The sequence below is a fragment of the Gastrolobium bilobum genome, unplaced genomic scaffold (genome assembly GCF_033153095.1).
Source record: "Gastrolobium bilobum isolate Gb01-03AN ecotype WA unplaced genomic scaffold, APGP_CSIRO_Gbil_v1 utg49130, whole genome shotgun sequence".
NCBI classification, from domain to species: domain Eukaryota; kingdom Viridiplantae; phylum Streptophyta; class Magnoliopsida; order Fabales; family Fabaceae; genus Gastrolobium; species Gastrolobium bilobum.
This window is the reverse complement of record NW_026898811.1, coordinates 40,073-56,526: the sequence shown is the minus strand read 5'-3', so window position 1 is coordinate 56,526 and position 16,454 is coordinate 40,073. Positions and strand designations below refer to the sequence as shown.

General features: G+C 35.6%; 1 protein-coding gene and 1 pseudogene across 1 annotated transcript; one reads left to right on the top strand and one right to left on the bottom strand.

The window, feature by feature from the left end:
* Window positions 1-254: 254 nt before the first annotated feature.
* Window positions 255-10,181, bottom strand: LOC133284336 (BRASSINOSTEROID INSENSITIVE 1-associated receptor kinase 1-like). The gene is made up of 9 exons (XM_061481338.1): window positions 10,034-10,181; window positions 9,118-9,250; window positions 8,966-9,037; window positions 7,683-7,826; window positions 2,367-2,438; window positions 2,136-2,207; window positions 1,809-1,885; window positions 701-829; window positions 255-616 (listed from the first exon to the last, which is right to left on the bottom strand). The coding sequence occupies exons 1-9, from the start codon at window positions 10,179-10,181 to the stop codon at window positions 255-257; spliced, it is 1,209 nt and encodes a 402-aa protein (XP_061337322.1).
* A 2,944-nt stretch (window positions 10,182-13,125) lies between these two features.
* Window positions 13,126-15,544, top strand: LOC133284335 (actin-104-like; annotated as a pseudogene).
* Window positions 15,545-16,454: the final 910 nt, after the last annotated feature.

Genomic DNA, 16,454 nt, shown 5'->3' with positions numbered 1-16,454 from the left:
ACGAGATTTTCACGGAAAGTGCCAGACTATACAATTTTTCGTTCTGAACTCATATTTGTCATCAGAATTTTCAAATTATGTTCCTAAAATTATTTTGCTCATTTTAAGCTCTACCGGTTAATTCACAAAACTGTAAATTCTCCGGCAGAACGCACTGTTCATAACATAGTCATGATTACAGTCAAAATACTCGAAATCGCTCACTGAATCTAATTATGGCATTTAAATCCTTAAATTAAATCTCTAACTAAGATTTACCAGTTAGGGTCATTAGTACCTCGTAAACAAGATGCTACACTTCCATTAACCATGAAAGGAAATACAAGTAACCTCTCAGTAGGGGTCATGCAAAAACCACACAGCCGAAGCAAATTTCGATGCACAACCATGCTGATCATTTTTACTTCAGTTTGAAATTGTAGCTCCCCGCCTTGGGTGCGTTCCTCTTCAAGTCTTTTTACTGCAACAAGAGAACCATTTGCTAAGCGTCCTTTATAAACTTTTCCAAATCCACCTCTACCTAGAATGTTTTTGTTATTAAAGCTATCTGTTGCAACTTGCAGTTCACGCAGTGAAAACTTTTTAAGCTGACCAAGGTGAACTTCACGATCCTCCTCTGCGGCCAGTAAAAGACACACAAATGGTTATCATATTCAGCTTTAATCAGTATGTATACCATCTTTTCTGATAGTCAACTAACCAGGAACATCAATGAAATAATCCTTTGGCTTTCTTCTAAGCCAATAAGCAAGCGCAATTGCAGGGGCTGCAAACAACAGAACAGCACCCACAACAACTCCTCTAGCAATAGTCCCAGTGGCACTCCTACCTACATGGATTAAAAGAATTAAATGGTAAAGTATAAGTCTATTATCAATTCCCTCTCTTGAATTTGACCATCCACCTAAAGAAGCTATACATTTAAGCATGCGAAAGAAACTATGCGTAAGGTATCTCCATCATCAGAGATCACTGCTCAATGACAATCAGTCCATCCTTTTCAATAAACTTGAAATTTTAAGAATGAAAAGGTTGAGTCATAGGTGCCATACAAAATCACAGAACAAACATTTGGAGAAAAACTATGTAGCCTATTAATTATCGAGGCTTACATTTCTCCTTGCCTTATGGTGGTAAAGGATGGAGGAAAGATTGTTAGTAAGGAAATGAATGGAGTGGCTGCAGCTTGTACAGAAACAAAAGCAAATTACAGGTACAGGTACCATCAGAGATCACTGCTCAATGACAATTAGTTCATCCTTTTCAATAAACTTGAAATTTTAAGAATGAAAAGTTTCAGTCACTGGTACCATCCAAAATTACAGAATAAACATTTGGACAAAACCTATGTAGCCTATTTCTCCTTGCCCTTTGGAGGCAAAGGGTGGATGAAAGACTGTTAGTAAGGAAAGGAAAGGAGTGCCTGCATCTTGCACAGAAACAAAAGCAAACTACTAGCAAAATTGAAAACATTTTACATAGTATTAATTTTACGAGTTATAAAACACCATTTTTTTGCCTTTGCTTACCTTAGTGGTATAAAATTTTAGGACAAGTGATTCTTTTACATGGTATCAAATTTTAGTTAACCTAGTGGTGTCGAGTTTGATTATGCCCTCAGTCTTACAGTTTCATAACAAGGTTGATTTTGCTTTCAATTTTAGTGGTAAGCCTGTATTTTTCATGTTTCAAGCCTAGTGGACTCTCACATGAGGGTTATGTTAAGAGTTACATTCTCAGTTGTTTTATGGTTAAATATTCTTTAAAAATTTAATTCATTACTAGCAAAAAAACAAATATTAACAAACCTGACGTAGTTTGTTGTGGTGGAACAAGTGGCGGAGCTAGAAGGGATTTGTTCTTCAAGAGTGGATTATTGTTAAAACTGTAAAGGGGAACACAACATTAGCAAAATTTTGGTATCTCATTCTCATCCCTCAATAATAATAATAGTAATGTGTTAGGACCCAATTGCATGTTATGGGACTTGAGTCCCAAGTTATAAGTATAAGATTCTGATGTAGGGTTTATATGGGCTTGGGTTCTCCCACTACAATGGCTAGCTTTTGTGGTGTGGTTCTCCCAAGATTTTATCATAATGATATAAACAATTTCATTTGCACCAAGTCACCAACCTGACAGGAGTAAACATTGAAAATGAACCATTGGCTAGGATATCTCCTGATAAGTTGTTGTTTGCTAAATCACTATATTCCACAATGACCATGGTGTCAGGTTATGCATAAAAATAAAAACATATCATTATAACAATGTATCTACATTTGGAATAGCTCATGAAAAATCTAAAAAAGGTATCTGCATTTAAAGTAGTTCATGAAAAATCTAAATATATGAGTGAAACTCACAGGATTTGGAGGGTAATAACATTGGTCAAAGACATAGGAATGTTTCTGGTCAAGCTGTTATTGTTGAGACGCCTAGTTCAGGGAGCAAAGTCAATTAGGTTGCAGATTATAACACCTCACAATTCTAAATTAAGTAATTAATACATTAAGTGAATAATTAAGTGAAGGATTAGTGAAAATCCTGAAGAATAGGCCAAAATACAAAGAAAGGGCAAAATTGTAATTAGCCATGCACACAACCCTAGGAAGATGAAAATTGAGTAGAAGGTCACGTATGGTAAAAATAACCCTGGAAATGGATTCAGAACGAAAAATTGAGTGGACAGGCAAGTTTCAGAAAAATCAGTGAATAGTGTTTTTCGCAGGTAAAAATACCGCAATACGATTGCACCGTAAAATGTGCCAGTTGAGTTTTGAGCTCTAGGTTTCAAATATGATTTATAAATGGTCTATAGAACTAGGAAATATGATTTCTGATAATATTTGATGGAATTAAGTCAGTTTGGGGAAGCGTGCCAATCGCGCGCGCAACAGCTTAAAACAGTGTTTTCTCCGAACGACCGGAAAACCCTGGATTCATCTGATTAAGTATAATTAAAGGAGAATAGTTAATGTTAAATATCAGAGTTTCTAAATAGGTTTTGAATTTATGGATGTTTAGTGGAATCGGAGGGAAATTCAAATGAGTTTGAAATCGCGTGAGGTGGCGTGGGACCCACCTCATCACCACTATTCATCATCACCTTCTCTCTCCCTCCTTCCTTGCAAACCCGCAGCCCTTCCCCTTCCAAGAGCCATTTCACTTCAAATTTTCTTTTCACCATAACTTGATCATTTCTTAACCAAATCAAGTGATTTTTGTGTTGAAATTTGTTGGAAACAACCTTCTAAACACATTGGTACCATTCTTAAGCCTTGAAACTGTGTATTTGGGGAGATATTGTCCATTTACAGCCACGAAATTTTGGAGAAAAAATGGTTGTCCATGGAGCTTTTTGATCTTCCATTGCTTGGAGGAGTCTTGGGTTAGCTTCTAGCCTTTGTTGTGAGTATGTTTCCATCCCATTTACATGGTTTAATTGTGATTGAATTTTTGGAAACCTAAAACTTGATTTGATGATGTGTTGTGTTAGGGAGCTCAATTGGAAAATGTGTATTAGAGGATAATGTCTTAGAATGATGTATTAGAGCTAGAAATGCGATGAAATTTATTAGTGAAAATTGATGAATTTAACTTAGGATTTTTTGGTGGTCATGACATGGAATTTTGGAAAAATGTGTTGTGATGTTAATAATGAGTTGTTGTATGATTGAATAATGATATAATGTAATTGGTTGAGGTGGGGAGTTGTAAGAATTGATGGAAGTCCTTGGATGTGAGAAATGGTGTAAATCGGTTATGTTATGAAAATGGAGGAATTGATGTGAAAAATAATTTGAATGATATGTTGTGTGATTATATGGTGACTAGATGGGTTGTGAGGTGGTTGGAAAGTGTTTGAATCAATGGGAAAAAATGGATTGTGTTTAGGGACCTAAATGAACCTAGAATGAACTATTTAGCGAAACGATGCTTAAAATACGTAAAACGTTGAAACGACAGTTGAAATGGCCTTATGGCAACACAAGGATGGGTACTAAAATGAGAAAGAAAATTTAGAAAAATAAATCTCCAATTAACACATGGATGGCCGAACCTTCAAGGAGGAAGGGAGAAATTGTGCAGTTTTCGCGTTCTGATGTAATTCGACGCGAAAATGACGAACCGACACTTGAATTGGCCTCTTGACAACCTATTGAGGCGTAATAAAATGAAAAGGAAAATTTAGAAAAATAAAATTTAAATTTAGCCTAGGATGGCCGAACCTACCACGTGTGGGTGAGGTGATTTCGTGATTTTTGCACTTTGATGCTATTTGACGTGTACTGATGGCTGTACGTGATTGTATAGGTTGTCGTACGTCGACCTGAATCCCGAATCTTGAATCAGTGAGTTGCCCTTCGTCCGGGACCAAGTGGATTGAGGTAAGTAATTGGTTCAATGCATGTATAATTGTAAATTAGCATGTATTGGTTGAACTATGAGTGATTGGGAATGTCCTCTGTGTAGGCATTCTGTTGTGTACCAAGTTGAGGGATAAGCTGCTGCGGAGCTTGTGAGAAGAATATTTAAGGTAACCTCTTGGTACTGGGGCTTGTTCCTCTTTTCTGTTCCACCTTGCCAGTTGATGGCAATGGTAGGAAGTGTATATGAGTAGTGTAGAACAACATGAGCATGCATGCATTATCACAGTGGGTACTTATGTACCGAGTCTCTGACCAGTAGACTAGTTTTGCCTGCGGGCAGTGCGGACTTCCACTGGATAGGTCTCCAAGAGGGAGTTCCAGTTGACCGAGGGTCATAGTGTGTGATCCGGATAGGAGCACACTAGGAATGTCTCAGGTGTTATGGATGGAATGGGTACCTTGGTGGTAGTGATTGATCACACCTTGGGTGGACCCGATGGAATGGGTACCTTGGTGGTAGTGATTTGACCACACCTTGGGTGGACCCGATGGAATGGGTACCTTGGTGGTAGTGATTTGATCACACCTTGGGTGGACCCGATGGAATGGGTACCTTCGTGGTAGTGATTTGATCACACCTTGGGTGGACCCATAGGCTTATATATGCCCAGGGCGTGCGTGGTATTGGTAGCTACCATCCCGCATCGTCGTATTTTGTATTCCGATATTTCCCCAGTTTCTCTAAATCCCTTGCTATATCCCATTTTCAAAGTGGTTGTTTTATTCTGCTTATATTTATCGAAGTGAACCATTGGGCAGAGTTTTCTTCAGAACCTCGGGGTTACTGAGATATATTCGTATATCTCACCCCGTCTCGGGGCATTTATTTCAGGATGTACCAGTGGCATTGGAGCAGCGGTCAAGAGGCTCGCAGAGTGATAGAGGAGCATTTTCAGTATTTGGCATATTTGTTCTTGTGGCATGCCTAAGTCTAGTAGTTTGTATCATTTGAACTTATGTTTAAATTGTAATTGAAGTTGTAATATTGTAAAGGGTAATTTGAGGTTGAAGTCGTAAGTTGTAATATTTAAGTATATGTTGTAAATGTAAAAGAGATGCATGATGTACTAAGATGGAAGGATTTTAGGCCTATGTTAGAGTTATGATTATATGCTTATATTGTGAAACTACATGTAAATGGGACCCTTGTGATTGAAACAAGCAAGGATTATAATGTGAGTTATATAGTATAAACTGTGTAATAACTATAAACTGGATTGGGTTGTAAGTGCCCCAAGGCGTTGTTGGTCCTTGTGTGTGCTACCCATTGGATTATTATTGTATTATTATGTGATTATTAGGTACCTTTGAGGCATTAGTGAGCTTGTACAATTTGGGGATTTAAGGAAAAACAAAGGAAACTCTGGCGAATTTTCTGTAGAATTGGCATATTTTAGGTGAACTTTGGGAGAGCATATCTCCCTCCACAGATGTTCGATAGGGACATGCCATACGCCATCTTGAAGATTGAGATGTTCCCTATGTGGTGTTAAAATATGAGCCAGTTCTAGGTTGTACGAAGCCCTGTGGAACTTATTGAGTTAGGACTGTCCAGGGGCCTCAGATGCTGGGGCTGTTCTGGCCAGTTTTTGGGAATTTGATTTCTGCTTCGTCTCTCAGTCAAATTGAGCGTGTGATACACCAAAATGAAGTTTGAGATGTCTAGTTTGTAGGATAAAAATTTGAGAGCAAATGGATGAGTGGATTGGGTGCAGTAATTCGAGAAGTGTGAGTGGTTTTGAGCTGTTTTGGGGTTGGTTGGCTGTTTTGCTTGTCAAACTTCAAATGGTGATAACCGGAGCTAATGAGCTCCGATTAAAGCGTGTGATAGCTTATTAGAAAGGGAATTAAGTAAGAAAAAAATATATACCGAGGAGAAGGTATAGTTGTGAGAGATGTATTCGTAGAAAATTAATTAGTGAACCATGTTCAAAGAGGTAAAAGCGTAAAAATTGAGTAATAGGCTAAGTGGGTTTATGGGAACCCCTTAGTATCTTATAATAAGTAAAGTGAGTTGTATAAAGTAGTTAAATAAATATTCCGCAAGAGTTTACAGTTACGGTCACAACTTTTAATTATTACGCCTTTTATTGTTTTAAATACTCGCGTAATAATCGGAAAAAATTTACTCGCATTTTTGTAAATGAATCGCTGTGATTGTAACTGCGCTTAATATCATATTAATGTTAACAATACCGGTACATAACGAGATGTTACACAGATAAAAAACTATTGACAGAGAAGATTAACAAGACATGATAGCAAACAATTATCAAGTAGCATGTGCGGTGAGTGTGTGCGCTATAATAACTTCTTGCTGACTTAAATTAGCAGACTAGGGTATTAAACAAAGTGTTCTACATGGAAATGTGTATTGGCCACAATTGAAAAATGTCTAAATCCAGGCATGACTGATGTCATTCCCTTGTGGAAACTTACGTATAAGGTGGTCAAAATGCTCCTCCTCTCACCCCTAACACAATCATTAAAACTCCCTTCCATGAAAATAAATGTGCACGGAAAAAACCAAGAAAACAAGCAGAGCTTCAATCCATTATAATATAATCAAGTCAAAGCCTTAATTATTAAAAAGTGGGAGGGAATGGAACCTCAGAGCGAATCACGATTACTTAATTATAAAATAAAAGTAAGTTTAGCTGTGGTAAAAGTAAATTAAGGAACATAACACACAAGTTACATCAAGCACTTGCAGGCAGCCAAGGTTTCGATGGTACCTTTAGACCAACATCACCCCCTCAGTCCATTTGTCCTCATGAACAATTATTACATTGACTTTATTGCATTTTAATATATAGAGAGGATGAATTCGTCAATATACACATGTAACAAACACACTTAACATTTCTTTCGTAAATATTTAAGCAGAAAAAACACCATGATTAGTTGCACATAAAAATTTGTCACCAAACTTGTGACTCAACTCTACCAACAGCTAAATAGTCTGCAGTTATATGTTTTACTAGACCGACCAATCTGAGCACTATCATCAATCGTCATCTATTTCATGGAATTAGGTAGAATGATTCTTTTCTTAGGCATATGTTCGAAGTATAATACAAGGTCTGTTGGAACTGAAATTGTCATATTGTAGGCTGCATAATCTGCCACCGTTTTATGTGGGAAAGCAAAAATTATAGAGGTTAAAAGCTAAATGAAGAAGCAAAATTGAAACATATTTAAATAAGTTTTGCAGATAAAAGATATGAGATAAAGGAGAGCATGACATACAGGTAACGTAGCTTTTTAAGGTTGGCCAGTGTGTTAGGAATGGGACCAGTAAACTTGTTCGAGTAAAGATCCAAGCTCACCAAGTTTGCCAAATTTCCAAGCTCGTTTGGTATATTCCCAGTTATGTTATTACTGTAAAGTTCCCTGTCATTGAAAAGAATATTATCAGATTTGAGCAAGTACTAATGTCCAACGAATTATACAATAAATGACAGAACAAATTTGCATTAATGCTATGAAAAGGGTCAAAATCTAATAGAAGTTGGTAATTGGTATGGTGAAAATTGAACCACACAAATATCTATTGAAGGCTTGTATAGTATTCAATATGTAATCTTTTCTTCAGCAATTTATAAACTATCTCTGAAGACTGGCTAATGTAAAGCTTAGGAAGGCACCAAAAGTTGATAACACAGCTGTTCCTCAAGAGAATTGATTGTTCAACAAGAAAATGTGTGAGGAGGACAGCCCTTGCTTAGATTGAGACTCTCTATTACAACCAACAGAGGAAGTGCAAAAAACCTTCAATTTTTGACATTTTGATTGAGAAGGAAAATCAAAACATAATGCAATTGGGAAAATCTTTTATTTGATACCATATTAGGATCACAAAAATAAATAATATACCCCAATATTTCTATGATATGAACCAAGTAGATGAGTTATGGGGATTTGTCAATTTAATTGCCTTATTCACCTATTTTACAAAGTTAAGCATACTAGCCCTGACTGAGAAGGTTATTTTCTTTTAGAATCATGTTTGCAGCAAGTGATTTCTTGATGAAAACGTTGTTCAACAAAAAACAGAAGAAATCATGTAAATACCATAATTAAATCCGTTCCCCCCGCCCACTTCCAAAATGGTCAAAGGAAACAACACAACTTTTTCTATCAGAAGGAAAGACAGACAAACAAACAAGAACTTCATGAAAAATGAGAAACATATTGTCAACGAAGAGTAACTTATCTATCTTGTTTTGGGAGTTGCAAGTGAGAAAATATATTTTCAAAAACAATATACAATATTAAGAGGAGACCTAAGTCCCTTCTCCTATCAGGGAATTGAGTTCACATTAGTTTGGAGCATTGAGGCATTGAACAAAGAATTTATTTTGATGCCTGGCCAATAAATATAATACTACTGTTTATAAGGTCATCTTTAAAGAAAGCAACAAAAAGAACAAAAATTGAATAACAATCAAGAAATAGTGTTAAGCAAAATATGCACACACAAAAAAAGAGGCAAATTTACCGAAAAATATCATATCTGTTTCACAACTTACAAGTATTGCAAATTTGGGAGCTGACCAAGCTGTGGAACCAGTTGTCCCATCAGGTTTGAATTTCCAAGATCACTATCCAAACACAAATTAATTTTTCACTAAATGCAGTAAAGTTCATAAAACTACTGGTAAAGATGACATAAATAACTTACACACGGGTCACGCTATTATCGAGGTTGCATTTAATATGAAACCATGTGCATGGATTGGGAAGGGTGGCATCCCAGCTACCAAGATAACTGTTCTGATCATTCAAACTGTTCTTCAATGCAATCAGGGCATCAACTGTCATAGAAGCAATATTCAGGTGCAATTGCAAATATTCTCATAATATTAAATCATTCGGAGTAAAGAATCAAACAAGTGTCAACACTTACGTTGCTCCATAAAATTGTGCGAAATTCGGGAAGTGAAAACTCTCTTGGTATTCAATTGTGAGAAATAAAATCCTACATATAATGCTTTAGATTTTTGGATGAGATATGAGTTGTGACTGTGACAGCTTCGATCCTTTGTGAGAAAACAAATCTCAAAACGTATTGTAATCAACAATTAGGCCTTAGGGTGAGCTCCCCAAGCATAAAATTTAAAAAATTTCCATTTACAATTAACAAACAACCCGAGCAAATGTTACAGAGCACCAGCAAACGTTGATATGTAATGATAATAGTAAACGTATGCTCATGCATTGACTCATGCGTTGATAAATGTTACAGAGCACCAGCACATCATGAAAATTATTAAAATATTCAATTCTCTTATCATATTCTATTAACAAAAATATTACAGGCAGAGAATTGGAGTGAAATTTTTCGAAAGCCACTCCAATAACATAAAATCCCCTATTATTAATTCCCCCAGTTTTATTTATCATTCAAACAAATGAGCCAGTTAAAATAAATCTGAAAGGCCACAAACAGAACAAGAATAGGAAAATAGAACAAAATAAAAAAGGCATAATTTGAGTATTTTCTTAACCCTTCTCATTAACAGCACCTATTTAATGGGAACAGAAATGTATGTGACAATTAAAACCGCAAAGAGTAAGAACAAAAGTTCACCACTCACCTTCAGCGTTGCCCGAAACCTGAAGCACCAAATGAAGCAACAAGAGTGACCAAAGAAGAAACAAACCCATGAAAGATGATGTCACTCGCTCTATGTTTCCATTCCTCTTCAACAAAATGCCATGAGAATGAGATAGATTCATAGTCATGCACGTGCACTTCAACTTTAATCCCTCATGCACAAACCTTCTTAATACTAATTAATCTCCATCATACCCATCTAGCTCAGAAGTAAGTTGACCTCATTGACCAAACGAAATAGGTGTGAACTTTTAAGATATAGCGCATAACCGTGCAAAGTTGGGGGAGACTCCAGACAGAGACAAGTCCATGAACGTTGCATTACTAACTTTTCACCGACAGAATATTCAACATTACTGCTACTCTGTTACTATCATTCCAATTATAAACCCTTATTTTTATGGCCAATGGACATTATATTTGAATAACCTAATTTTACAATAGAAAAAATAAAAGAAAAAAAGCCACGTAAAGAGAAAGAAAAAGCGAGAGAAAAGAGAGAATCATTAAGGCTCGTTTGATGAGTTTTTATAAAAATGATTTTTTATGCATTTCTTTTTTTAAAAAAACTTTTTCTAAGAGATAAAAGCTCATAATTAGGCCCGTTTGGATTGGCTTATTTTTAGCCAAAAGCTATTTTTTTATAAAAAAAAACACTTTTACTACAAAGTTTATTGGAGTACGATATGAGAGGTGTAAAGAGAAGAGCAGGTGCTCCAACATGGGAGAAGAATTTTGTAATGATGTAATAGGGAATGTTAATAGGGTTATATTTATCCCATGTACTACTAAAAATTGTTTATGATATTTAGTAGTTCATGTTCAATGGTCACTTTGTGATTTAAATATTTCTAGAGTGACGGATTTGTATTTCTTTTTCTGAAGCATTATCGGTTTCTCTTCTTACTTTCACTCTTGATTTTCATATTTTAGATAATATTGTTTGATTCCTCTATTGTTAGACAATGAGATAATATTAAGTATTTTTATCCATTGTTATTATTTCGTAATAGTATAAATTTGGATGAATAGGTCTTACGATTTTTCTCTCGTATTGGGTTTTCCACAATAAAAGTTATAACATCCCGAGCGCTGACGAGGGCGGGGAGTGATCGCTGGTGTGAAAGGACACGGACAAGGAGCGGCTCCTGACAGGCTTCCAGCGGGTAGATACATGAATGAATCGAATCGACACCCGAAAGAGAGAGATTCTAAAGACTGTGCAGGTATGAGACTGCTCAGTTGGAGATATTAATTGATACTACCTATACTAACAAAATGCATCTACTTTTCGGTAGCCCAGAACGGAAGAACTCTATAGCTAAGTGTGTTTGACTTTCAGTAATTTTGGGATAGGTGACCTCCTGGAAAGTTTTCCTAGGAAGTGTGCGAATGAGAAAAAAGCATACTGAAAAGTCTCGTGTTAGTATGTAGGAATAGTCATTGATTTTTGAAGCGGTCGGGCGTTACAAAAGTCTTGTGTGCCAATTATTGGTAATGTTGTTCTTGATATTATGTTTGAGTTGTTTACTTCAATTTGCTTTGATCTATTTGTTTGGCCCAACAAAGTGATATGGGTGTTTGTGGTGTAAATTGAAATGAAAGGCATCTTGAGCACCATGCTTAAACTCAATGGATCAAATTAGTTGATTTGGAAGTCTATGATAGAGGATTATTTATTCTACAAATACTAATACAAACTTGTTGAAGGTAACGTTAAGTGACCAACAAATATGTGAGATGCAAAATAAGAAAAATTGAATAGAAAAATAATTGGCGTAATTAGGCAGTGATTGGATATAAATGTTTTTCATCATGTTGCAAATAAGACATCAGCTAAAGAACTTTGAAAAAACTTGGCAACTCTCTATGAGAGAAAAATAGTTGTGAACCAAGTATTCTTAATGAGAAATCTTATAAACTTGAAGCATAAGGATAATATTATTATCAGTAAGCATCTCAGATACCCGGACACGCCATTTTTCAAAAAAATGCGTGTCGGACACATGTCCGACACGCAGTCAACATTTTGGGACGCGTAGTCAACTCTCCGACACATTTTTTCGACACACAGTCAACTTTTTCCGACACGTGGTCAACGTTTCGACACAATTTTTTTTAGTCTTAATTTTATTTTATTAACTAAAAATAAAAAAGTCATTTATAAATCAATTTTTTTCTGTTATAAAATTTGACATGAAAAATTACTTTTTTTATACTTATGTTATAAAATTTGAATATTGTAACACCCCGTTCTAGAATCGGTTTGTTAACATCACGTATGGCGTTAGGCGCAACAATTGAATTAAAGTACAGATAAACTTTTTCCCTTTTTCCGTTAGTGAACGTTAATATTTAAAATCAAATCCGTAATTAAAACAATTCCAATAGTTGTAATTATAACTTAAACTATGTGCGGAACACCTAATGTAATTTTATTTAAACCATACGTTGTTACCCTTGTGTGCCAAGTAGTCCCCTTGGACCAACAAAGCTTATAAATTAAACACTAAACATCTTCGCTCTTTATTCGTAAGACCCTGCGTAGCGTGCTAGCGTTTCGTGAGAAAAGGTGCGTTTCAATCTCAGCTACGCGCTTGTGATTTATTGTTGGATTATCTTGTAGCAAGTTTTCTGGAACGCAATCATTTGTTGTTTCTCCGATGATGTGTTTCTGGACCCAAAAAGTTTTGATCTTTTACATGACCTTATTGATCTGGGTCTGTTTTCTAGGGTGCCTCTTTCGCCTTGAATTTTTTGGTTGATTTTCATTTTCATTTCATTTTCTATTGTTTAATATGCTTATCTCTGTGTTTAAATAATTTTTCTTTTGATTTTGAGTTCTTGGGTGTGTTGCATGCATGTTTATGATCTTTCAGATTTTATTATTTATTTTATTTTATTCTGTTTTAATTTATTTTATTGCATCAATTTCTGGGATATTGGGATGGCTTTGCCGTTTGCTGAATGAAAATTCTAAATGGTCTACTTCTTAACTTGCTTTCAAATTTTGTTTTGATTTTATGAACGAAGTACTTGAACTGTGTCTCTCTTTCCCTTACTGTTGTGCTGAGCAGGTTATAAAAGATGGCTGATGATAAGGACATTCAAACTCTTGTTGTTGACAATGGAGCTGGAATTACCAAGGTTAGTGAATTTATTATGATTGAAATATGGGTAGTTCCTTCGGTTAATATTAATTAGCAATCAAATATTTTATCTTCATGGAAGAGTCAGATGGTGCTTGTTTTGCTATGGAACAAAGTTTTCATGTGCTTGGCTATTATGAAAGACAATAGTTTTGTTTTTATTATGGGTAATTCCTTGCATATGCTGGTGTATTCTTATTTCTTGTCTTGCAGGCTGGTTTTGCAGGTGATGATGCCCCAAGGGCTGTGTTCCCTAGTATTGTTGGGCGACCTACTCACACGGGTGTTAGGGTTAGGATGGGTCAGAAGGATGCTTATGTGGGTGATGAAGCCCAGTCAAGAAGTTATATACTCAAAATCAATTATCCCATAGAGCATGGTATAGTTAGCAACTGGGATGACATGGAAGAGATTTGGCATAACACATTTTACAATGAGCTTCGTGTTGACCCTGATCAACACCCAGTTCTTCTTACTGAGGCGCCACTCAATCCCGAGGCCAACAGAGAGAAGATGACCCAAATTATGTTTGAAACCTTCAATGTGCCTGTCATGTATATTGCAATTCAGGCTATTTTGTCTCTGTTTGCCGGTGGAGACACAACAGGTTTGTTTCTGTACTTGATTTTGTTTTCACTATTTTGTGATCATGGGACTTTGATTGGATTAGGTCAAATTAACAAACGATAACACTGTAGGATGGTCAAGTTTTGATGGACATGAGCATTCTTTAAGCCTAATTGTGGCACATTAATTGGAAATTTGGGGAGTAAAACTGGGTTTTGACTGGCACATTAATTTTTTTTGAAGGAAAACAAAATTATATATATATATAAAGAGTGCTCTATGGGTTGTTAAACAGTTTTAATTAAAAAAGAGTGGGGCTGGGATGCTACTAACCTCTTACATACTGTCATGAGTTATCTGCAGTTGCGGTTTAAGGGATGGCTACGTGTGAGGCCTCATTTATTAGGGACGGTGGTGTTGGTGGGAGAAAGCTGATAAGGGATTGGTTCATACTTTATCAGCCAACTCTCACTCTTCATTTGATTCTTCTTCTATATCTTTCACTTTTCAATCAAACAAAATATATTGAATGGAGGCAATATAATAAAAGTTGAAGTTTTCTTTTCTTTTCCTGTTATATATTTTTTTTTAATGCTTTTAATTAAAAAAAAAAGAAAATTCGGGTATTTTCTGGGTTGGCCCCCTCCAGTGAATTCCTGATTCCGCCACTGATTGGTATTGAGCTATTGTTTATATGAATAGCTATTGTGCTTGATTCCGGTGACGGTGTGAGCTAGGTAGTGCCTATATATGAAGGTTATGTTCTCCTTGATGCTATCCTTAGGCTAGACCTTACTGGCCGAGATTTAACGGAGTACTTAATGAAAATTCTAACTGAGAGAGGATACCCTTTCACTACCACTGCTGAACAGGAAATTGTACGTGATGCGATGGAGAAATTAGCTTTTGTGGCCCTTGATTTTGAACAAGAAATGGAGACTGCTAAGAGTAGTTTGGCTGTGGAGAAAAGCTATGAATTACCTGATGGAAAGGTCATTACAATAGGGTCTGAGAGATTTCGTTGCCCAGAAGTTCTCTTCCAGCCTTCTCTAATTGGTATTAAAGCTACTGGAGTCCATGAAATCACATACAACTCCATCATGAAAAGTGATATTTATTTTAGGAGGAGTCTATATGGAAATATTGTGCTTAGTGGTGGGTCCACTATGTTTCCTGGCATTGCTGATCGAATGAGCAAGGAAATAACTGCTCTTGCTCCCAGCGGCGTGAAAATCAAGGTGGTGGCTCATCCTGAGAGGAAACACAGTGTCTGGATTGGTGGGTCTGTCTTGGCATCACTTAGCGCCTTTCAACAGGTTTGTGCCATTGCTTTTCTCGAGAATTTTTCATATGTTTTGGCCAAGTGTTTAGTAATCCGTAGGAATGTAGGATGGATCAATATATGGAAGTCATTGCCTTCTTTGATTTGTTTTCTTCAATGCAGAAGTGGATCTCCAAGGGTGAATATGAAGAATCTGGTCCAGCTATCGTTCGCTGGAAGTGCTTCTGAGTTCAGAAGTTCTCCATGCTCCCAGTCTTGTGCCATGTTTTGGAAGATCACCAAAGTCTAGTTTTTCTTTGTTTGCAATGATTGATTGTTTTTGCCTTTTTTTGGTTTCCATGGAATTTGTATGATTATGAATTGGAATTATGTGGTCAGGTAGAGGGTATGCCCCTCGAGATTGTTGGAGCAGGGCAGTCTCATTTATTTCGATTTTTGTTTTTATTAAAAATTGTAAAAATATTTTTTCTGGATTTTAATTTTAAAATTTTATGAGGGAAATGGTAAAATATTTTTATGTTTACGATTTTGGCAATATTTTAAAAAGAGAAAATAGAATGAAAATAAGGTTATATCTATGTTATTATCGCCAGTTTTTATTTTTGAAGATCCTTCCTTTCTTCAAACGAAACAAACAAAGATAGAATCAAAGTGATTCCCTAAATGTCGATCGAGATATTTCTCAATGTGCTGACTATTCATGGAACGTGAGAAGCAGATGAATAATCATCTGCCAAGAGCCAATCGTTCTTTTTTCTTTAACAAATGGTATCCAAATCAGGTAATTCTGAAGGCCATGACTTTTGACTCGGTTATCCAAATCAGGTAATTCTTTTTTTTTATTCCACATAACTTTTCGAGATCTACGCAATGACATCTCATTTGACATATTTTATTCTCACAAACACAATTTAAATTTGCAAGAATGGTACTATAAGAGCGGTTAAACCCAGAAGCCTCTGAATTCTGGGTTTGTGATTTAATATAAAAATAAATAAATAAACATTTGATTTTTGATTTAAATTAAAAAATAATAATTTTATTTTTATTTTTTTTATAAAAAAAACTGGTGTGATTTAAATTAAAAAAAATTATTATTAATAAGGAAAACAAAATAAAGATTTGATTTGTGATTTAAACTCAAAAATCAATTTGAAAATTCTGTATTAATAAAGGAAATAATTAAATAAATATTCTAAATTTCTAAGGAAGAAGGATTTTATTTTATAAAACATTCATAAGTTATAAGCTTTTGGGTTATTACTCGTGGTCTGAAATTAATGATGGCAATTTATACCTGTAACAGCCCGTTACGTACCGGTATTGTTAACATTAATATGATATTAAGTGCAGTTACAATCACAGCAATTCATTATTAAAATGCGAGTAAACTTTTTTCGATT